This window comes from Sesamum indicum, linkage group LG7 (assembly GCF_000512975.1).
Source record: "Sesamum indicum cultivar Zhongzhi No. 13 linkage group LG7, S_indicum_v1.0, whole genome shotgun sequence".
Lineage (NCBI taxonomy): Eukaryota > Viridiplantae > Streptophyta > Magnoliopsida > Lamiales > Pedaliaceae > Sesamum > Sesamum indicum.
In genome coordinates this window covers 5060400-5085854 of record NC_026151.1, presented here as the reverse complement: position 1 = coordinate 5085854, position 25455 = coordinate 5060400, and the positions used below count along the sequence as shown (strand labels likewise).

The following is a 25455-nucleotide window of genomic DNA, read 5'->3' as shown; positions in this document are numbered from 1 at the left end:
AATCCCATATTCTGTAAAAAAAAAAAATACATAAAGAAGCCAAAATGTTGGAAAAAAACCTCAAAAATTAATAGCCGTTAAAAATTAACTGGGGAGAACCCACATAAAAATCACGTGCACATAGACCAAAAAATGATCAGTTGTTAATTTTAATGTCTTTTAGGGGAGAGGTATGATGCTTTTTCCTGCAATGTTTGACCTCGCTTTTGCAATTTTTAACGAAATATGGGGTTAAATTTAAAATTTTGTATAGAGTAGGTCAAGTTTGAATGACCCTAAACTGTGGGATTAATTTTGCAAAGAATACACCAATAAAGGCAATTTCAATTCCATAAGAGATAGATATAAAGCAATTACAATAATTTCTGACAAAAAACTTACCAGACATAAAAACATACCATACAATTTACATTCCCTGATAATTGATGAAAAGATTAATTCCTACACATCATATGTAACTCACCTTCGGACCAAAGTGAAGAACAACCTTAATATTTGACAACTCCAACATTCTGAGGCTTACCCAGAATTGAATCAATGCTGCCGTCGTAGAGACCAAGATTCCGAGCAATGGCAAAGCCGGCATGCATTCCATCCACGGCAGCACTCACTATTCCACCGGCATAGCCCGCTCCTTCCCCGATGGGATAGAGCCCTTTCAAGTTGGTGCTCTCCCATGTATCGCTTCTCCGGGTGATGTGGACGGGAGAACTAGTCCTCGTCTACAACAAGACAAATGATCGATGTAAAAAAATTAATTGTACAATGTGAATGAATAGAAATCAGTAACATGATATTCGATCAACATGGTAAATTCTTTACAAAAATAGGCTATTCAGGTTAAATTATAACAACTTTCTTTTCATAATTTACAACGTTTATATACTACCCCATTTTGTTTGAATAGATGGAAACACCAGGGTTGTCATTGCCTCTCTAGGCATCTGTCAAAAAATTTGTGCGGTGCACAAAGTGGGAAGGTATAGTACCTCGACTCCGTGAAGAAGGGCATTGTTGGAGACAAATCCCGGCAACTGTAAGCACCGTGATAGTAATAAACTTTAATTTCACCTCTTGAAGTTTACACAAAATGGCATATAGCTTAAGACAGATGAAATGAAAATGTAAAAGGAAGGAGATTGAACCTCCTTGTCGAACATTGAAACTGCGTGCTGCAAAGCTTCAGTAACACGAACAGGAAATAGTTTGTGAAGATTTGCGGCCTTTACACCTAAGCGGTAGCTGGAGGGCGGTACAGATGTTACTACAAACAAAGCCAATGAAGTCTTCAGGGAATTAGCTACTAGCCTACCGCAGCCGGAAACGGAGAAAACGAACAAAATAAACCACACACACACACACATATATATATATAGAGAGAGAGAGAGAGGTGGTTCCACCAGACAATCTGTTCTCAAGAAAATCAGTAGCTGTTTGTACAGGAACGACAAAGTTTCCACCACCCATGAGAGCTGCTTTTCGTTCAAATGTTCTCTGAAAAGTAAACAGATAATGCTAAAACAAAGAAAATAACAAATATAAACATGCAAAACAGGATAAAAGAAAAAAAGAGGAAACTGAAACATCACCGATTTAGAATAGTTTCATTGGACACTATTACCGTCCTACTTTAAGTTTAGAAAAGGGAGTGGAAAATAACTCTAAGTTCAAGAAACTAATAAAACAAGTGAATATAACATATTCAGATTTCAGACTGAAAGGTACCTGAAATTCAACCCCGGCTAGAGGCCCACTGAGATTTAGAGCATCAAAATCCTTTGAAGACACAGTCACTACAAGTGCTGCATTAGCCCACCTGGATGAACGCCGAGAAAAAGACATGCCATTAATACAAAGTTCTGATGGATCTGTGCTGGTGAGAACCACCTGCACAAAATGCAAACTGAAATATCATGTGACGTGTCTATCAATTCAAATGTGTTTTAGATGTCAAATGAGGAAATGCAAATACACATAGCAAATTGCTTGGGATTGTAGAGGCTGAATTTGGGTTATGGGAATTAAACGAGTCAAGTTTGTAGCATTGTGCATGTGCCCTGATTGACAAGGTGGCACCTCATGGTAACTTGATCTCAACTCGGAGACAATTTGCTGACACATAGAGGTGGTGTTTGACTAAACTTATAATATGACCAAAATATGAGTTTGTTGAAGTTTCAAAAATAAGTTGGAAACTCTTTACTTTTTTCGGAGAAGTTCATAAGCTCCCATCATCTTACTTTTGGATGTAATAAGCTCCTTCTTTAAAGATTTTAACAAACACTTTTCATGAAAAGTGTATAAGTTGATCCAAACACCATCTTTATATAGATTCAGGTTTCATGAAGACATCTCATCCTTGATATCAGATGATAAGATCCAAGGATGATGCCTTCATGAAACCTGAGTAAGACAGGTCATATACATCCACTGACAGAATAGGCAGAGTCCACCAAGATAGAAAAACTGAAACCAGACCGTGAGCACAAGGAAGACATACACTTGCAAGGAAGAGTAAATACCTGGCCTCCCGGACACATGCAAAAGGAGTAACAACTACGACTTGTCAAATCTGAATTTGACAGTGTATCCGCATCTCTTAGATTGACGTACTCAGCGACCTGGTAATCAGCTACTGGTACTTTCCCACGCCCACTCTGAACCTCGCTGGCTAACCCAGAATACTGCATCATTATGTTTAGGTCCACCCGTCATGTCAAAAGACCAATTCGTCGTGAAACATAACCAAATTAAGATCATAACTAAATCTACTTATACATCTGTAGGTAATCCTATAAGAAAAACATCAACTAATAGCTGGTATGATCCAAGAAATTGTAGCTTCATTTCCAAAGTTTCAGCAGTAAATTCAGTATTATAGCTTTCCATGGCTCTAAAATGAACAGAGTTTATCTGCATGTGACTATGATTGTTCCTTCTTGCTTTTAGGCCTGAGATCATAGTCAAAGTGCAGATTGTTTAACCTCTTTCTCCCATTCATGTCGAGTGAAACAATTAAAACAACAACTATGCATAATATCCCAAATTTTAAGAAAAAACAAGCAGCTGAAGATGTCCTGTCAAGGCTTAGAATTGGGAAGCAGTAGTTAATGGACACAAAGGTCTTCATTCAAGACTCATTTACTTAATTGAAGAGCCCCACATTTTACTGAACAAGTCACAAACCTGTATATTGTTTATCAATTCTTGGGGATGTTCTATTCGCAGGCCAACCTGTAAAATGAAAACAAAAAATGTTTGACATATCTATTGCAGTCATTCAACAAAATTAACACAGAAATTTAACTAAATAATCAAATACCAGGTATAGTTTAAGGAAGGACGATGATCTTAAGATAATGTTGGGGCCAGCCAATGCAAAATGCAAAGCAGGAGTCAATACCACAGACATGCCATTCAGTCTCCAAAATTTCATTTTGCTCTTCGAGTTGATTGTAAACAGTCTTCTTTTTGTAATAACATACTGAAGTCATCTTATAGCAGCAAAAGGAGTAACAACAGAAGACCAATGGAAGTCTTTTCTTTACTTTCTCTTTGTCTGTGTTTATCACATTACTTCACAAACTAAAACAATTTGAATCATGCCCTCTTACAGCAAATATATTTTATCCAAGTGGTTAATTGGTTGCATATCCTCTAAGTATAACCATTATGAGTACCCACTACCCAAAGTTTGTTGATCAAGGTCTCTGATAGAAAACATTTCTAGAACTTAACTTGAAAATAAAATAGAAAAAATCCACTGGATTATATTCTGCAGATTCTAATATGCAAGCCCAGCAGATAGTACTCTTTTTGTTCCAAAAATTTATCTCTCATCTTTTGGCATCTTTCAGATCGTCCCAACTAATGATCCTGGGATTAGCAAGGGCACATTGACAATCTTATGTGAAAAATATCATCACTCTTAAAATAATGAGATGACAAAACCACTAGCTTTGCATCACTGGAGGATAATTTATCTCTCATCTTTCGGCATCTTTTAATTAGATCGTCCCGAGTTCCCAACTAATGATCCGTGGGTTAGCAAGGGCATATAGACAATCTTATGTAAAAAATATCATCACTCTTAAAATAGGGTAAATTACAATGACCTCTCCTAAGGTTTGACATAATTACGTTTACTCCCTTTTGTTTGAAAAATTATAAATACCCCCCTTCCCCGATGTTTGGTGAAATTATGTAATCCTTGGTATGAATTGTCAACTTTACTCTTATTGTATTTTTTTTCTTTCTTTTTTTAAAAAAGAAACTAAAAAATTGTAAAAAGATCGGATGGGGAGGATGGAATTTTTTTTAAAATAATAAGTATCCACTAAAAATTTTTAAAAATAAATAAAATCATAGTTCTTAGTCCATAAGAGCATTTTGGTCAATTCACGAAAAATGGATGGAAACCTAATGGAGACTAACGGATGGGGCTTATTGTTAGACGGCCATTAAAATCAGGGAGCTATTGGTAAATTTCCAAATAATAAGGGGGTATTCGTAATTATACCAAATCTCAACAGAGATCGTTGTAATTTATCCTTTTATGTAATGATATGACAACTCGGCATCAGTTGACGGTAATTATGCAAAGATACATAAACCTTTTAGTTGAACTCTCATCTAATACTTCATGTCAAGGGTACATAAAAATCGGAGGAGGTTGTAATTAGTTTGCTTCATGTATTCCAGAACAACTACTTTGGAAAACATGCATCACTTCATGTAGATGGCCATATAATTGCACAAGCACCAAAAGACAAAACTAGTTCATGGAAAGTAACTCACAGCAAAATCTTTTCGAACCACGTCCACATTATGAGAAAGAAGCATGTGATAAGTGTCCCGTGCAGAGTGCCCCACTGCAAGAACCACAGCATCACATCCCAACTTCTGGCAACAAGCATCTGACAAGTCTCTTGAATCAGAAATTTTAACACCTACAATATGCTCACCCTTCACCAACAGATCATCTACCCTTGTCCCAAATCTGATAGTCACCTATTCATATTGATAAAGGAAAGACAAATGAGAAAGCAAGCAAGATAGACAGCTAGAATAAACACAAGTAAAAGGATCTACTTATAAATTGCACGACCCCTAATGGGACTCACACCCAATTCTTGCAAGTATCCACGAAAGTTCCGGAGTAGTGGAACCAATCTGTCAGTTCCCAGATGAGGTTTTCCATCAACCAATATACTACATGGAGCTCCAAAATGAACTAATGTCTTCATAACCTAAAGATGCAGAATGTAAATTCAAAACCAATGTCTTCAGATCACAATATGAAGAAAGACCAACATCTTAAGAACATTATATGTAAGCCATTAATGTAAGTAGAAAGTATCAGGGAAATGAATCTGCAGGAAGGGGCATCAGATGCTACAATGAGAGAGCAATACTTACTGTTAAAACACTACTGTTATTTCTTCCAATTCTTGTTACCAGCTTCCCATCACTCCAAGTACCTGCACCACCCTGTCATACATAAGTCTTTAATGGATGAATAATGGACAGTAACAAGAGTAAAATTTACTACCTGTATATTCCTAATTTGCCAGATGCAGAATGGCAAAATGCATATGATAACTTTAAATATCTAAGTCAAGCTATTTCACATTTTACATAAAGAGAAAGAAGTCAACTGAAAATGCATTCAGTTGTTCTGCATTAAATATTCAAAGCACCCTTGGAGCAATATCTAATTTAAAAGCTTGAGTCATGATGAAACTATTGTTGTTGTTATTCTTTTTATATAGAGATCACATATTTGACTCAACTGCTGGTGCCTTTCAATTTTCCCATTTCGAGACATATTGCATAGTAAAAACAAGGAGTAGTCAGAGATACTGAAGAAATGTAACAAAATACACTGAAAAAACATTGCATTACTAATTGGATAAGGATATGACCTCCCCAAAGCAAAAATTGCTTTCCAATTGTAATATCCGACGGACTACCAAAGCACCAATATCACGTCCTCTTTGTTCAACTGCTTGCCCTCTTTCTATTAGTGTAACTTCAGCACCAACTTCAGCAAGCACAAGAGAAGCAAACAATCCTGAGGGGCCACTACCAACAACTACTACTTTGGGTCTTCTGGTTGCAGGGAACTTGTAACCTCTGATGACATGATTGCTGTGAACTTCTTCTCTAACAGATGCAGTATCATCTATCTTCCGGTGATTACGGATTGTACTCATCAGATCACCAGAAATGCTGTCGTGATGCAGAAACTCTATAAACCCAGCTTTTTGATCCAACTCAGAAATGAACTCCCAGGTACGAGGCTCAAGGCTTAGGAGTTTGCGAACATCCATATCCACAGTATATACAAACTTTGGCTCCTTCTGCAACTGAGATTATGCAGAACAATTAGCTGGTCTGCAAATGATTAAGTTAACAGAAAGAAACTAAATAAAAGAAATGAGCGAAGAGAGACAGGATGTGGTGTTTGTTTGGTGAATCTCAAATTTTTTATTGCTTATACTAGGGATCTTGGACAAAATCAGAATACTTTACGAATCAGTCTATATAGCAATGATCAGCACTTTAATTCATGCTATGCCCAGCAAATCTTTTCCTGCATGCTTCTTAAGCAACTGCAGTCAATGAAGACAACAACTATCTCAACATATCAGTGTTTTTTGAACAACCAATACAAGTTCTGAAGTGCAAAGCTTGCAGGCTTCCAAAGTGCACAAGAAATTAGATAGCATCAGTAAACTATAGACATCTTTGCTGTGCATACACAGGCATGTTAGCTCATTAAACGAGTTCCTTTATCTTTCATCATTTAATCTTTTGGCAGTATGTTATGCTTTAGTTTTGCAGTACTATTTGGTTGGCATTGAAAGAAATTTTAGAACAATGCAGTATATGTTGGATGCAAGACCTAAATTGCATCTTTGTTAAGACAACTTGAAGCTAGGTTAGTCTAGGTTGAAAATGGAATTGATGTGTTTTCTGTTCTAAGACAAGTTTACCAGGGCAAAAGGATCTTAAAAACTATTAGAGAGCTCTCTGGAGTTAACCACAGTGCTCTAGGTTTGGTCCGAAACTTTCTTTGCAGATCTTTACAGATGCTCAATCTCAAAGGACTTCCCATGTCAAATTTCAAGAAAAGAATGAAGTGACAAAGATCTAATCGATAATATGCAATACGCTATTCCTTTCACTGCAATTTGTTGTGGTGGGTTCCAGGTTGTCAAAAGATGATGTTCTGAACTTTGAGAGTTGTTGAGAAATTCAGGACCGATAGGCCAACAACAGCTACATTATTACAACCATATACAGTTGTCACTGTCTTTGGTGGCTGAGACTTAGAACTCTCTGTACAGATACTTACCAAATTAAGATTTCATAAATTCCAGAAGTAAACATCTAAGCTCTTTAGATATACAAAATTTTGCCTTTTCTGTTAGGGTTATGACCTGATCTGCAATTTCCAAAGCGTATATCCACCCTAAGTCTGCAAACCCAAAACAGTTACACCTTATTCCAGTCCTATGTGACACCATGAGACTCGGTGAAAATGGTTATAATGAACTGGTGCTCATGGATCCTTAAACCACTTCTAAGCCCATGAGACTTTTCTTCTGTCAACTGATGTGGAACCAGTTAAGGTTTCATAATCCCACTCTCGAACATCTTAGTCAAGATTAGACACGTGCAAAGCAGGAATCCTGTTTGGCTTGCAACAATCTTGATGATGTTCCATGGGTTCAGAAGGCAGCAACACCTTGTTCAACACAGCAGTTAGTTGCATGTTTGAGGGTCACCTGTAATGACACCATATCTCACATCTCTAAGACATAACATATCGTTTAATATGCGCCTCAAGATCACACAAGCACCATGATATTGGGTTAAAGTAACTCTCTGAAACCAAAAACCTTAAGCAACTGATACTCCAAGGTTGTAAAGCAACTATTTGCAGATGAGCCTATGCCAAGAACAATTCTCTCTGAGAACACGGCAAGTATGGCAGACTTCCTAATTTTATGCTGATTTCCAAAGTAGTAATTCCTATGCCAGGCAGGAAAAAGTCTTAGAATTGTAAGACCAACACTTTTCCACATAACAATTTAAAGCATTACTTGATCAGTTATGACTTCAGGTTTTGATTTCATAAGATGGATAAAATGAGATAAACAAAAGGTGTTTAATAAATCTTTGTTTAAAGTTTGAATCCACCTAATGTTATGGGTGTTAAAAAGCACAGCTGTTTTTCCAGCATCTTAAAGTGTCTAGCCAATAGGAAGTAGAGAATTGTACATTGATGCTGAAATAAACAATTCAGTTTTCTTCTAATGCAGTTATATTATCCGGAAAGAAAGACCATATGCTTCTCCTTTTCTTCATTGTGCTTCCTTTCCCATCAATTGCAGTAGAAATCTCAGATGTGAAAACCATAGTTCCAAGAGGTTTTTTTTCCCATGAGTAACTTTACCCTATTTTTTTTGGATGAATAACTTTTTGCTCATGTATTTACATGCCTGTTGATTGTCAATTCAGTATCAATCTAACTTTAAGGTGGACAAAATATGAACTAAGCTGCTTTCAGTAGACGGGAGAGATTTTTGCATGCCCGCATGCATTTCTTCATTAATATGTGAAAGGTCAAATCTAACTTATGTCTTCAAAGGCTTCATGTTTACAGTTAAGTCTACCAAGATGTGTGTTCTGACGGACATTATCGACCACTACTCGGTGGAGGACTTTTAGAAGTAATTGATGTAAGCTGTATTTAGTACCTGACCATTAGGACCTAATTCATGCACCTGTGTCATTAATGATGGTTTCCTGTTTTAGGGTTAACATTTACAGAAATGAACGAAAGAGAACAAAAATATCTCTTGGTTATTTGCAACAGGCACCAGAGATGCTGCAGATCAAAGGAGCTACTTTTCTTATTGTTTGGCAGTAGGATTATCTTGTTTGCTGCCCTTTCATAGGCACTAGGTAATTAGCGTGGACTTCCTTTGTTTTCTTTAACTGCGATTCTCCAAAGCATGGCTCATAGAGGAAAAGGATGCTTAAAACGAGAGTAGTTTGAGCAATGAGAACCCTTCTTTGCAAATCAGTCCTAAGAGTTGACAAAAGAAGTCTATTGTTATCCAAACCAGAATTCTGCAAAGATATGTCACTGGGGATAAATTGAAACAAGTCACAACCCCACCTACAACCAGTGGAAACTGAAAAGTCTCTTGCCATGTAATGGCACATTAACTCTGTGCAGCCTAACTGGCCTGGACTTTACCTATTACTAAATACTGTTTCCAAGAACTGAAATGCAGCATCTCAAACCTAGTCTTACGTGAGGAAGCACATACGTAGAAATAAGTTCATCAGACAAAAAAGGTGAGATAAATATAGCTTGCTATTTTGCTGAACTCAGCGGCTCTCATCAGGAACTTGATTATTGTGAAGATTTCCAGGTTATATGCTCTGAAGATGTAGCAAAGCTCCACAGATTGGCAGAAGAAGAATGCATATATAATTTACCTTGATGGTTTAAACATGGATATGATGGATTAAGGGTTTAGATGCTTGGTAAGGAACCTTTACCTTATCTAAGACAAACTTATTCATATTGGCATCAATAGAGAAGTAGACGAAGTGCCTTTACATTATATATGCAGTTTCAGCGGACAAGGCAGGAATAGATGCCAATTCCATTCACGAGCAGCTAAAAGTCAGCAACCATAGTCCATCAAACAATGATCATTTGAACTGTGATTACTGTGGGAAGCAAAGGCATACCAACAAGAATTTAAGGAAGCTGCATGGTCGACGAACTAGGGGCATGCAACAAGACCACAAACAAAACAATCTCAAACAGTGGAAATACCTGTCTACAAAAACAACAACTACTAGGAGTTTTCTAGTAAGGAGATAAAACCATACGGATTCTTTCATCTCAGCCTAATTCACAATCAACCACAATGCCTCCTCCAATTTAACCGAAAGAATAATTGCTTTTATTGCCCATCTTGATGCTAATAATGTTCCAAAACTAATGGATTCTTGAGCTAATAAACAAATGTCAGGCTCTTCTAACGAAATCTAAACTTATTCTCCAAGTTTAAAATGATAAGCTTGTGTATCAGACGGGCTTTAGCCTCCATATATGGAGTAGGTTCTAAAAATTATTCCCACGGTTGATCCATTTTAAGTCCTTTGAAGTTTTAACTTTTCAATCTGAAAACACAAGTAAAACAATGGGCAACAGCAGACTACAAGATTATTTATATCCACTTGAGGATGGTTCATATGCCTGCTGTAGCCCAACCCTCTTAGGAGAATCCATGTTTGTTAACCAAGAAATAATCCATTGGCATAGACGATCAGACCACCCATCCTTTTTGGTTTCGAGATTATATTCCAGTATATACGAAAAATTGTAACTTAGATTCTACTATTTTGTGGTGCTTGAGAAGTTGCTATATACACCAGATATTCTTATCCTGTAATTAATAATAACAATCCAGTTCTTTCTATAACTATTCATTCTGACATATGGAGTCCTGCTCAACCTATTTATTGTCTGGTAATGTTCTAGATTATTTGCACCTTCATCATTTGTTGTACTAAGTATTGGACCAAATAATGAAAACAGAAACTGAGGTTTATCGTGCTTTTAATTATTTCACCAAATGATTTGTATACAATTTGATGAGAACCAAAAAGGTACAACCTGTATGGATGAGCATTTCCAACATATTTAAGACGGCCAGTATATTTGAACTAATAGGTTGCCATGGTTACCACACAAGGAAAATTAGGAATTTTATGAGATTGTGCCAATTCCAACTCAGTACAGGCAGGTTCAGCATATTACTAATTGCCTATTCATCGCCACAACAAGATAGACAGAACAGTATGCCTAAATTATGCGTGTCAAAGGATTATGAATGACTTTACAGAAGAATCTCTTATATATAGGACATTACGTCTTACCAAAAAAGTCTCAATAATAATTCTTTTCCCTCTTCTTCCAATCAGCAAACCACTCCAAGAATCAACACTAAAAGCTAACAGACAGGTATAAACTGGAAACTGATATATCAGGAATAATTTTAATGGCGTCCCAATCATTTCCAAAATCTAAATATAATTTGGATTGACTCGACTTTACGCCCTTACCATCTTTAGACAATTGAATTGGATCCGGTATGCATGATTATTATTACTGATATTAATGTCGACACTCTATAAATTCAGAACTGCATCCGTAGGAAAGTCAAATTAACCTGGTTGGAATTTTCGCCTCTGTTGAATCCCCAGTCCTAGAATTAGCAGTGGAAACCATGCTATATGTTACCAAGATGTTGAAAAATCCAAGTGAAGATGTAGAAGGAAAGAACGAAAACACCAATGCAGTGATGAAAGCTGATTCATCCCTAGATTTGAACCAATCTTTAGAAGAAATGGAACCAGAGTTAAATCTTGCACTTAACTCAAACTATGCCACCAAACTGAATTCTTCAGGGGCATCAGAGCCTCTACATGGTACGCATGTAATACATCTTGAGGAACAAGAATATAGCTGCAACTACTGCCCAAAGAAGTTCACTAGCAAGCAAGCCTTAGGCGGACATCAGAATGCCCACAAAATTGAGAGGGTCATAGAAAGACATGAATGGCAAGGGCATGAAACAAATTTTGGATACACAGGTAACCACTCTGTTACTGGCATGACTTCCTTCCATTTTCCAGGTTCTTTCAACCAAGCCCCTGGAGAACCTATCAGCCAATCCGTGATGCATAGCCCACATTACCATCAAAACATGCAGTATAAAATGCATACAAATGATTACACAGGTTTCATGTTCCCGATGTCTCAAGAATCTCATGCAGTGCAACCATTTCCACAACCAAGCAGCTTTTGCACAAGCCCTGCAAGGCCCCCGTTTATGCCATTCCATTCAAGCATGGGACAGAGCTCAAATACTTGGAAGGGAAAATCCATTGCCGGTGCAAACAATGACCAAGCTGAGCATTACAGCCAAAGCAATAATTCCGAGAGCCAGCACCTCGAAGATGTAGCCCTTGACTTATCACTGAAGCTTTGACAAGACTGGCTTCTATTGTTTTATTGTTCTATTCACAGTAAAGACTGGCTTCTATTGTTTTGTGTTGTATTTCAGTTAAGACTGGCTTTTATTGTTTTCTTGTTCTATTCTGTTAAGACTGGCTTCTGTTGTTTCATTGTTCTATTTCAATTAAGACTGGCTTCTATTGTTTATTGTTCTATTTCAATTAATTTTAGCTTCTATTGATTTATTGTTCTATTCAGTGTTTAGATTTAAAATTCATCTTATACTTCGAGCTTGTTTGGTTGTATTTTCAATGAGATTTTTTTCACTTTTCACTATTTTGGTAGGTGGGAATTTGTTTGGTCAAGCCATTTTTAGTGAGAATGCATTCCCATTTTAATTCTAAATTTCAAATTTATATAGGTCACATGGGCTTGTCATAGTTGTCTTTCTGTCACATCAAAAATACATATACCTATATTCAACATTCTCACACCTATATATACCTATATTTGGAAACAACAAATCCAAACATATTCTCATTTTTCGCACAAAAACCCATAAACCATTTCTACACATTTTCAATTGTTGGAAACTGAAAATAGAAATGAAAACACAACCAAACGGGCTCTTCAATGGCCATCAATAGCTGTCTTCAAGTTTTCCATTGTTGTAATCAATCAGTAGTCTGAAATACTCCAATGGGCATCAATTAATATTTGTTCGTGCTTGAACTTTAAAGTAAGGTCAGAGAAGTTACAAAACAATTTCTTCAAAAAATAATCATAAACTTAAAGAAAAAATCAAACACGTAGATTTCCCAAAAAGTGAATGAAATTCCTTCAAAGTGAGTCAAATTCCTTCACACGGCCCAATAAATTTGAACTTTAAAATTAAAAATAGATTCCTAACAAGCACTTTTAAATCGTCACTTTGTCTTCTTGTTGATAATTTTTCACAAAATAATCTGAACTGTAATGATTACAATAAGTTAGTAAAATGGGTTTAGGAATGATGATGAATTGAAAATGATTTCCATGTCAAAGAAAAGTTGGGGAATCCAATTAGCCATTTTCCTTGTTAAGCACTCATATTATATTTGATGTTATCTGAACAAAAGTAGAATAAACTATTTTATACAAAAATTATGACTATGTATGCATCCAAATTTTGTTTCATTTACTTTATTTTCAGTAAGTAGAGAGACAAAATGGAGATATGTCTTGTACATTTGGTTTTGTTTCCCATGGGACAAAAAACACTATTACCTGTCTGATCATGTGTTTTCTTTGATATGTATCTATTAGTCCCCTGTGGCAAGGCACGGTGAATGATATATTTAATAAAAATATGTTATTAGTTCGAAATTACTCAAGTTTATATGACCAATCTGCACCATCTGCTGCAGTCTTGATCACGCAAATGCAATCACCCTCACTCGTGTTATATTCTTCATTACCTAACTTATCCTTAAAATGTCTAATGGAATTGGTTCAAGATTCAACACCACCAATGCCTATCCCACCTCTAGTCTCCATCGAGGGGCAAATACCACGTGTCCCCCCATCACATGAGTCGCCTGTCTGCCGTGCCACTCAGAGTTGTGCAACCCCCCTTCCCCCCCCACCCCCATCCAACTTCTGGTGCACTCAACAGTAGGACCAAAATTGTATCTGCAGTTCTCTCATATAACCTATGGCTGTAGCTGATATCCCAATATCTCATACATGTTGCAATAACGCGACTCAAGATACAAAAAGTATATCTATGTCGACAAAGTTATGACAATATTAAACTAAGTACACAAATTAAATAAATCATGGCTTGGTGGTTTAGGACTCTTAAAGTTAGAACTAATTAACACTTATATATGGACTGTTACGAATTACATACCCCTGTTATAATATCACACAAATTTAAGAAGAAACTCCAACAAACATCTTTGTCATAATGTGTCCCTAAAGTATTCGTGATGGCATGGAAGGTACGGTAGTCCTCCTTGAACTTATAAATTTTTCCTCGAACCTCCTCCCTAGAAAGTCATTGCCAAAACGGCTTACATAACCCAAGCCCAATCCCAACAACACCTCTTCCACATTATCATTAAGATGAATACATGTGTATTGTCGTCTAGAATCATCCACATGAGCCACTTCTCAACATCCAACATCTAATATTCATCTTATGGAAACCCAACATTCTTTAGATATCTGTTATACACCAAGAGCAACCAAAAATTATTATATTTTTTTGTCATGATTTTAAAATATAATGACCTCATTATTTTGTATTGTGATACAATGGCATTAAAATAACTACATCAAAGGCTTATGGTACAAGATAGGCTGTCGCAACGGTGAACCTCAGGTCGCTATACTTTAAAGTCATGAAAAGATAACACAATGATTGATGTTTTCATGTAACCGCGGTGTATAGGAGACACCAAAGAATGCTGAATTTCCACGAGACAGACATCAAACACTCGATGTGCAACTCGTAGACTATTCTAGACAGCAATACACGTGCACCCATTTGGCCATCTCTGATTACAATGCAACATAGCCATTGTTGGGCCATAGGCCTCGGGCATCCAGTTGGCACTTTGGGTATAATTTTCCAAAACGGGGGGTTCAAGCAAAATTTTATGAGTTCAAGAATATTATTATAGCTTTGTGCCATCACAAATACTCATGGGATATGCAAGGACTCACAAACATTTCAGATTGAGTTTCATGTACATTTTATGACTGTATAACATGCGTGCATTATTTGTAGCAGCCACATATATAAATGTTATTAGTCCAAATTTAAAAGTCATAATTAGCATTATCCATTGATGCCAAAATATTTTCTCTATCATGAACCGTGATACACCATGTTACAACAATATGTGTGAGATATGGGGGCATTGCCAAAGGTTACTAGTCCGTTGTCCAGAGCAAATTGATTCCTATATTTTCACATTTGAATACATATATACAGAATATACATGTCAGCATGTGAAATCTAATATTTGGGAGGGCTCTATCATCCCATTTCAAATGAATGTTAGTACGCATGCCACTAAGTGCAATAGATTACATATATTTTTAGGTGAAAGTGGAAAACTATTTTTTCGATCTTGTATCTAGTTCAATTCTTGAATGTTCAGCTCTCACTTTTTACTGATAAATAGTCCCATTCCACTTGTCGTCTCATGAAGTTAAATGATGGCTTGTTGTTCAGAATGTTGTTTATGCACATGATAAAAAGTAGACTGATAAAAAGATCCCCCACCTGTCATGCCAAAGTACGTTTCCTAGTTTAGGCACTATTCTCGGGATGCAGCCTAACACATCTCGCAACAACGATACACTCACCAAAAATAACAGTCTAACGGCTTGACCAATCACATGTCCTAAAAATTCGACCTCTTTCCCCACCACCTTGATCTCTTTCCTAGATCAATTAAAGTTTGACTTATTCACGTTATCACTTGTATCTGGAGAAGGAAATTTGAGAAACTTAAGCAAAAGCTTACTGAGGCCTTGAGTCGGTGCACGTGAACGAAAATTTCTAAATAGAAAAATCGATCAAAATAGTTAAACGCCAATGAAGACAATAGAAAAATTGATCAAAATTAAGTTGAAAGTTCATGTGTAATACCATCCTATTATTCCATTATATTTAAAGCTATGAGTGTGATAGCCATGCATATCTAAATGTAACTACATAACAGTTATATCTATATTCATGTACTAAATAGAATTGGTGTATTTTAATACTTCCATGTCTGTTATATTTCTTTTATATTTTGGTTAGTTAAATATAATTAGTAAAGCTAGTTGGAAAATGAGGTGGCCAACCTATAAGTAAATTTAGTATTATTCACTCCATTCATAATTTATATATGCTATTAATCCAATTGAAATTAGTTAAACTTAATTCATTGATTATTAGTAGGTATATAATTTACACCTTCAACGAGTAGAGAATAGTATCAAATTTCTTATCTTAAATAATATCAATAATAATTATTCTTATATTTATCTAATAAATACTTGTTAATTCGATTCAATGAGCAATTGACAAATACTATATACTAATGAAAAAGCACAATTTTAAAAGGCAATTAAAATGATATTAAAACGATTAATTAATTTCTAATCGAATATTCAGTTTCAAGAAAAAAGAACACTAAGTATATTTAATTCATTATAGTTAATTAATATAACTATACCTAACAATCAAATAATCACTGACTTAATATCAAATTAATCAATTAACTAAAGTGAGTTATTAGGAATGAATGAATCAACTAAAATTGACTAATTAATAATATCAGTAGAAACTAATAACGAAGCAATGGAAAGAAAATGGAGGTTAAGAAAAGGAAAGGAAGGAAAGAACCTGATGATGTTCAGGTAGGCTAACTCTTTCAAAACAATGTTTCATGTGTTATTACATATATATATATATATATATATATACATAATTATATTATAGTAAGTGGTGGCATGTTTGCAAGCAAGATGGCGTGGCTAAAGGATACCTTCTCCACAAATCTCATTACTCATTTGTTAGTATTTATTTTATTTTCTTTTATTTCAAATAAAAAAAAGAACTCTGGTGGAAATCATAATTTAGTCCTCTAATTTCTAAAGTTATTCAGTTTGACCCCAAAAGCTTTGTACAAATCCAATTCAATCACTTCGAATTTCAAACACTTCAAATTTTAATATATGCAAGTTATAATTATATTTTATCAACCATTCAACTTCAGGTCTTTTATACTTACAAGTTGACCCCTCAAGTTTTATACAATTACTTCTATCTCCAAAATAATCTAGATAAACTTTTTATAAATAGTAATAATTCCAAAACAAGAAACATATAAGGAATAAATTTTTATATTATACCATGCGTCTAATAATAAAATAATTTTGATGAAGACAGTACGTAATTTTAGTATTACATGTATGGGGCGTCACACTCACCCCTTGTTAAAAGAATTCGGTCCCCAAATTCAAACACAAGTTTATTTGTTTTTTGAAGATCTATCATATTAAGCAGAATAGTTATGCAAATATAGGTAATTGATACTTACAAGGTTCCTTAGAGTCTAGATATTTAATACCTTAGACATGATCTTACTACATGACATATCACAATATACTCGAACCTAGTGTGTATATTAACATACATATATATTGTACTTCTCGTGCCAACAGGGTCTTACTATGTCAAGTAGCAAGATGATCAATTAAAATCTTCTCTCAAAGACATTAAACTACTTGTATTTATAGCTTAAAATAAATAAATCTTCAAAAAACAAGTCAATGTGTGTTAGAATTGGGGGATCGAATTATTTTAACGGGGAGAGAGTGTGACGCCCCTTATCTATTATATGATGCCCCTTATCTATTATTAAATAATACTATCATCTTTGATAAGTTAATTTATCATCACATATACGATCTATTCTTTTTCATATAATTCTTGTTTTTGAGAATTATTTGCAAAAGATTTATTTGATTTAATTTGGATATAGAAGAAATTATATGAAACTTAATGAATTATTTTGTAAGAATTACAAAGTTTGACTAGAAAATAAATTATAGAGTTTAATTCAATTATATTAAAATTTTAAGGGACTAAGTTTGGAACTTTACAAAGTTTTTCGGGTTATACATGTTTGGAAATTAAGGATTAAATTTTAAATTTTATGAAATTATTAAAAATAATAACAATACTAATAATGACATACATGCCACCTTACTTACAAGATGCCACTACTCGTATAATATACACACACATATATATGTATTATATGTATATCTCTATTATGACATTCTACCTTCATAACCTTGATTGGCATCTGCCTATCTTAGAATTGAATATGGATGATAATAGTCCAGCTCTTCAATAACAAGTAGATCATCTGCTTAAGCTTATGGCTACGTCTTCAACCAGCTTATATTAAAAAATAAAAGTTGCACAATTACCACCATTTTTAAAATGACAACTTGCAATTTTTCTTCTTTTTATTGCCATCATTTAAAATGACAACTCCAAGTAGTTACTTAAGTTACGATTCCAAGGATTTGTATAACAACTCAAAAATAAATCTTTTTATTACTTTGCAATTATTTTTACTTCGTAATTCTGTCTAATACCATGTCATTTAGTTCAATTTAACCATCATTTACTTTGTAATTTTGTTAATTCGCAATTTTTTTAATTATTTTATAATAATATATTAAAATAATTTTTTAAAAGATTCTTAAATGGGAGTGTCAAATTTGTTATTTACAATATACTCTTTGTCACAATTGGGGTACTGTTGTATCAGTTTATTTACATCATGAGTTAGACAATGCTAGTTGGAAAAAGAAAAGGAAATATTGGTTCTGCATTGGAGTTGCAAAAAGATTAACTATTAATGCACATGCGCTTGCATATTCTCTTGCGGTGTAAATTGGTATTTTATTAGTGAGTTCAACCCCAAATATATGACTTGCTATTGCATTTGTTGTAAATGTGAACCCTTGAACCATTTCTATCAAATCGGAGACCTAAATATAACAACCAGTAGTCCTTCCAGTCCAAATCGAATCTATCGGTATATGTAGTAGCCACTATATTACCATCAATTAGAAGTGCCCAAATTACTGCGACATCTTGCAAAGTAATAGTTGTTTCTCATATATGAAAACTGCAGCAATTAAAACTTTACCAAAATAATTCTTTTGAAAAACTTTATAATTTTTCTGATTTGTTGTGTTTTACATATTCATTACTCGCATTTCATAATTAGTATTTTCTAGTCCTTTACTAGTAAACTTTTGTTGGAAAAATGAGAATAAAAGTTTTTAAAATTAAATTATAAAGTCTACAAAATAATTTTTTGAAAAATTCCTAAAACAAAAATATATAGTTATTAGAGTGCATTGTAAATAATAAACTTGATCTCCTATTTAAGATTCTTTTAGAAAAATTATTTTAATAAGTTTTGAGAACTAAAAAAATAAAAAATAAAAAAAGATTATGATTAAATTGAGCTAAATGAGGCATTATTAGAAAAAATTACAAAATAAAAACAATTGCAAAGTGAATATCATTACCTCAAGTAATGACTTGGATTCATTTTGTACGTAATGACTCCAACAATAAAAAAGAAAAGGCAGTAATTATTTAAAATGATGACTTGCCTTAGTTTTGAAACATTTTCAAAACCACCTTAATCGTGCAATTTTTAATATTAAAATAGATATCCCTGCCCTTCAACCATATAGTCTTGAAAACAATCAAGTAATTCAGCACAAGTACTTGGTCTTCTATTTTTCATCAATAAGACTTTCTCTAAGTGGATTTAATCATTTGCCAGCACGAAGACTAAAAAATGCCGGGGAATGTTACAATTTACAAACTTTTCATCCACTTAAGAGGATGGAAAAGAAAAGGAACATCAAGATGCCAACAGTAATCAGTCAGTAGCTCGTATTGTATGCAAATCCTAAATATCTTTCAATAGTTATACCTAATATAAAAGTATGAATATCTTTGAAGGCTTCTTGTGATTTTTGACCTAACTAAAATGCCCCTTTAATTTGTTAATTTAATGGTAATTATGGAATTCAATATATTATTATATCCTAAAAGTAGTCGATAACTTCATATGACATTATCTTCTACAGAATAGGATATAAAGCCGAGTTGAACAAATAATTAATTGGAAAAACGTATAAAACTTCCGCAATAGATCTGTCCATTAAGGAAAGGAAAATTTATAATGTATCTCTTAAATCTCTATCTATCAGTATATTACTCAATTTCGTAAAGAATTACAGAGAACATACAATTAAAATGTTAACTACTGAGAAAACTTGAAAGAATTATTCTAGAACATCTATGATTGCATCAAGCAACTATACATGTGCATATGCAATATCTTTATAACATATCTATGTAATTAGCATATAATATATGCCCAATAAACGCAATATTTTATGTTACAAAATTAAAATCTATATAAATATTGTTGCTTACATAACCTTTTAACTAATATTATATTATTTACAAAGTTATCTAACTTATTCAATTTCATGCATCAAAAGATGAAACTATTTCTAAACATTACGATATAAAATATACTAATCTTAATAAACTAAAAGTATACGAATATAATTCTACGAACTTTACATATCCTTTTCCTTGTTATTTATTCATAGTCTTCTATCACAAGAATTCAAAACTTTATACTCATTAGATTTTATACTTAATGGCACTAATCTTAATACTTAATTAAAATACTCAATGAGACGCGCAGGGTGCTTAAATCTTGCTAGTGAAAATAAACAACTGAACTATTATCAAGATTTACATACCTTTCTTGCATCAAATGATTTCCTGACCACAGTGAACGCCTCCGGTGGCAACATTGATGCGACCTGCAAAACAAGGTTGGGAACGAGTATGCATTCAGAAAGGGAAAGCAAAAGAGCAAGCCACTACATTGAAAAGAGGAAAAAAGTGTTTAAAATTTTTAAAGCAGACAACAAAATGTGCAGTAAATGTAAGTCGAATTCCTTTAAACTTACAAAATTAGAAAGCCGTAAAATAACTAAATTCATGATTGGACAAGATAATCAGGGATAAACAATTTTAACCAAATTATGCAACAAATGGGAGAAAACGAGAAAGAAACATTAATCATCAAAACCCATTTCTTGTTTACTGAAATCACAAGAAAAAGATTTTCAAAGTTCACGGCTTCTCACCGGGAATTCAAGAACTCTGGCAATCTCTTTAAGCAGAGCCTCAGAAACACCCCAGAAGTCTTTTCCAGGGTCTTCGTGTACGCACACTCCCAGCCTTGAAAGCCTCCAAACACCTTCTAATTTTCTTGTCGCATCAATTTGGGTGTGTTGTTGAAGTCTCAACTTCTTTCTCTCGGATGGGTACCTCAGTTTTCCGGTCCGTTTGGCTTTCTTCGCACATCTTACATGAAGAGATGGTGGAAAATGGAGGGATTGTTTAAAAAACATAAACTGGAAGTTGCAGTTAGAACTTGAAAAGGGAAACTTGTTGGATGAAAAAGTGAGGTCGTGGGAGATAATAACAGGCATTGTTAGGATTGCAAGATGAGTTCTTTGCTTGGGGGGGAATTCTGATAAGGTGCAAGAAGAATGAGGGTTTTAAGATGGGGTTTTTTGATTTTGTTGAATTTCCTTTCTTTTATTTTTGTTTTCCTTCTTTTATTACAACAAAATATTTTTGATATGTTTCCGACAAATCAAAATATTCATTGCAACTACATTAAAACCAGTATTTTCAAATATAGAACGTTGATGGAATTAAAAAAGTGATTGGGTCGAGGTCATGGATCCCGTCATCGAGTGAACTGTGGTCGATATATCATAATCATGTTATAATAAAAATAAATATATAAATACAAAATTTTTAAAATATTATAGGAATAAAAAGTATACCAAGAATTGATAATAAATTCGTATATTAAAATTTTTAAGTCAAAAATAAAAATAAAAGAGTTGCATAGATTAAAAAATAATAATAATAACAAACTATTTAACATTAAAGTTAAGTTATAACTAAATTTTATTGTCAATAAATAGTTAGCATCTATCATTCTTAAAATAATATTGGCAAAATCTTACTTTTGGTTCTACTAGATACGGTCATTATCACTTTCGGTCCCGAACTTTACGAGCTAAGTACTTTTAATCCCAAAATCCTGAATTTTCAACACTGTTGGTCTTGTTTCGTTAAGTTTTGATGGAAACGACACGTGATTTGATACGTACCATTAATCAGCGATCAGGGTTCCAAAAAAATGCCCTATAGACATTTATGTAGCTTATTGAAGAGAAAAAATGACGCCAACAAGCAATTCTAGCCTATTTACACAATATTTTTATCTTTTTTTCGTCACTTTAATTTGAGAGCAATAGGTCAAAAGATGTCACTAATATTTTAAAATCTGATTAGTGCCTCGGATTGAAGTTTGTAAGTTGAGAGGGGCCGCCGAGAGTCCAATTTCATGTCCATGCACAAAAGAAGCAGATCATTAAATGGTATCCCAAAAATCGATTCAAGAAGCACGAACTCAACAAGAGTACATTCAGCACATTCAAGCTCATATAAATGCCCATTCTCAGAAATATGAACCCCAAGTTTTCCAATTGAATTATAGCTACTGAAGCATTAGAACTCATTTTCTTGAACCCCCAAGAATCAATAGCGCTCCACCACGCTAACCTAAAAATCAAACTTTTTTGCAGGTACCAGGAGAAGCAAAACTCAATCACTCCACTCCAGAAAATGGTTGACCAAAGATTAACCAATATGATGCTCAAGACCACCACAGTGCATAGCACAAACCGCAGAACCCACCAAGATTCTATCCAAAAAGTCCTAGAACCACGAACAATACTTGCAAACTTTCATCTCAGCGGCCTCTCTCAACTTATCAAACTTTCATCTTTTTTTCCATCACTTTAGCTTGGTGCCTTCTTCCTTAAATTGCTCTTTGCTCCAAAATATGTTGCTCTTCAAAATCTCTCCAAAAAGATCTTTGATTTTGTTGCAAATGCATCTTGGATTTTGGGATTTCATTTGTGGATTTAGGATTTATGGTTTTGATTTGGCCAAAAAAGAAGTCAAGTTTTTTTTTTTTTTTCCTTGTTCCGCAATGAATTGAAATGGCTAGCATACGACTCTACCTATTTACTTAGTCATTGACTAATGTGATTTGACACATGCCGTTTCCATCAGAACTTGACGGAATAGAACCAATTGTATTAAAAATTTAAGATTTTGGCACCAAAAGTGTTGAGCCCATAAAGCTCGAGACCAAAAGTGATAATGGCTCTATCTAGTGGGACCAAAAATGAGATTTTGCCAATAATATTGATGTGCATAAAAATAAGTTAGTCCAAAGAGGCACAAGCGATCCAAAAAGAAAAAGGAAACGAGAGGCCCGTAACATCATAGGAGGCCCAAAACGATCTGGCAGGTGGCTCTGGCGAGTGTTCCTCAAAAAATAGATTGGCAAAAGGAGGAGGCCCAAGACATCCCCCAACTCGGATTATGATCAAAGCCCAACAAAACATTCGGCATAAAAAGTCCACGTGGCATGCCACACTCCACTGTGACATCCAGTTGGCCTAGGTGTCAACAGCCACCTTAGAACCACATCAACCCCAGTAAGAAAAGATTTCCTAAAGGCTGGAACTCCTTGCAGACGAGGGATGTCCCCCCCAACACCCTAGATTCCTTGGTAGCTTGAACTCCCTAGCGGTTAGAAGTCCTTGCTGATGAAGGGTCCCCCAACTCGGAAATAAGCATTCAATAGGAAGATTAACAGAAGATAAGAGCAAATTATGGCTTATCTAAATGGCATTTATCCACTCTTCCCAAAAATAGAGGAAACGTGCAGAGCCCCATGCGTTCTTTGAACGTATCAAATATATAAATCTTATAATGTTAATTCTCTTTTTATGTAGCATCTTAGGTGATCACAAGAGATAAAAATAAATTAAATTACGGGCTTAATGAGTTTGTTCTTTTATTAATATATAGTTCAATAATTATCATAATGTGGCTGTCGGTTTGTTAATATTTCTCTCGTTTTTTATATAAAATTCTATGGTTGATTTAAAATGCATCAATTGTTGAAAAGTTTACAAAACCTAATGAACTGACCAGTTCACTTGATTTAGGACCGATTTACCGATTCAACTTGTGATTAGAGCGATTTTGAAGCTAGTTCAATTTTATGGGTTGAATCAAACTGTTTTACAGATCGAGTAACTGTTCAACCCATCAAATTGGTTGTTTTGGGTTGAATTTTAAAAATTGATTAAGAAAACTATTTTTTGTTTTAATGAATGACAAAAAAAGAATGTGTCTGTCTCACTAGTTAAGTTTGGCATATTAGACCCCAAAGTTTCAGAGCTTCGTGAGGTGTTTGTAGAATTAGTTAACTTAGGCTCTCAAGTTCATACGGGTACGATCCTTCCGTCTACCCTCTATCGGCTTAGTTTAGGGCATGGAATTGGGTGTCGGTTTCCATCCTGAACTAGGCGTCTATGCTTAATATTTGAGGTTGCGTTACACCAAATTGCTCGATATATAGGAACCTCTTTTTTCCTATCCGACTAATGATTGTGGCCATAGATTTGCAGAGGCGTAAACACATCTCCAAGTGTATAGGAGATACCTCTGTCACATTTTTTACAGGGACGGATCCTCTTCTTGGAACTCACCATCCTCACTACATGTTTTGACTGCACTGGACAAGGCTTATGATGACCATGTTTGGGACACGATCACCTCTCGCACGAATCCAAAATACAGTCATCGCATGCACGTAACTGCCATTATTCCTCAAGTTTGATGACTACTCCCATACTATCGGAGTCGGAGATTTGAGTCATACCGACCAAGCCTCTAAGGCTTCCATATGACGATCCCCGTGAGTCAGTTCAGGCAATTTGACACCTAGGAAATCGACCTATTAAGATCGGATAGACGTCCCACGTCTGTTATTGATGAAACATGGCACTCATCAAATGAATACGACTCTCAATGCCAAGTCTCCATAGGACATTCGATGCTCATTCTCGATGTCCTCGACTTAGAACATTTCAGACCCAACCCTAGACAGTTGGTTTCATGACCGTCATCCAATGCGCAGTCCAACTGTTGCACGGTTGTTAAATTGGTCTCTGGGCCTTATTGTGATATTTGAAAGAAATGCAAACATAAATGTAATGAGCGATGAGCACAACAAATGAAATGCCAATGGCGAATACTCATTTTATTTACTAAATAATATTATATAAAATCGAGTTTTGTCAGAATGAATTACATGTATACTAATCCAATTGGCTTTCAGGTTACCTATTCTAACAATTTGTCTACACCCCATCGTTGCCAGCCCCTCCCCTTTTGCCCCTTCTACCAGCCATCATGCTCGTTCTCGACCCGTCTTCCGCCCTTCCCCCTGTCTATGTATATATAATTGCAATTAATATATATATATATATTACTTATCACATTTTTTTTATTAAAATGAATTAGAAAATATATTACATAAATGTACAATTTAAATCTATACGGTTGATTTGAATTAAGTAAAATCTAGACCATTAATCTACTTAGATAAATTTGGATCTTTAATTCAAATTAGATCCAACGTTTCTTAAATGAGATTTATAAATATAATTTTAAATTAAACATTATAAAAATAAAAGTAATAGAAAAGCGCGTAAATTACATGAAATCGCGTCAAGGGTAAATTGCTTTATTTTAAAAACATAAAGAGATAATTTACTATTTTTTTTATAAAATAATAATTTATTCATTTATAATATTATAAGAACATAAATTACATTAAATT

The 25455-nt window shown here is 34.5% G+C and overlaps 1 protein-coding gene across 2 annotated transcripts; it reads right to left on the bottom strand.

Annotated features, from left to right (window-relative positions):
• Positions 313-21247, bottom strand: LOC105166324 (uncharacterized protein Cbei_0202). Of its 2 annotated transcripts, XM_011085633.2 has the most exons (14): positions 20813-21247; positions 20420-20482; positions 5925-6368; positions 5419-5490; positions 5124-5249; positions 4965-5010; positions 4798-4871; positions 3187-3234; positions 2523-2684; positions 1726-1887; positions 1401-1494; positions 1146-1264; positions 990-1034; positions 313-722 (listed from the first exon to the last, which is right to left on the bottom strand). In XM_011085633.2, exons 1-14 carry the CDS (start codon positions 21158-21160, stop codon positions 489-491), a joined length of 2037 nt encoding a protein of 678 aa, XP_011083935.1. In that variant the 5' UTR covers positions 21161-21247; the 3' UTR covers positions 313-488. The 2 variants fall into 2 exon arrangements, with proteins under 2 accessions (XP_011083935.1, XP_011083934.1); XM_011085632.2 differs by having other exon boundaries at positions 4798-5010; positions 20813-21245.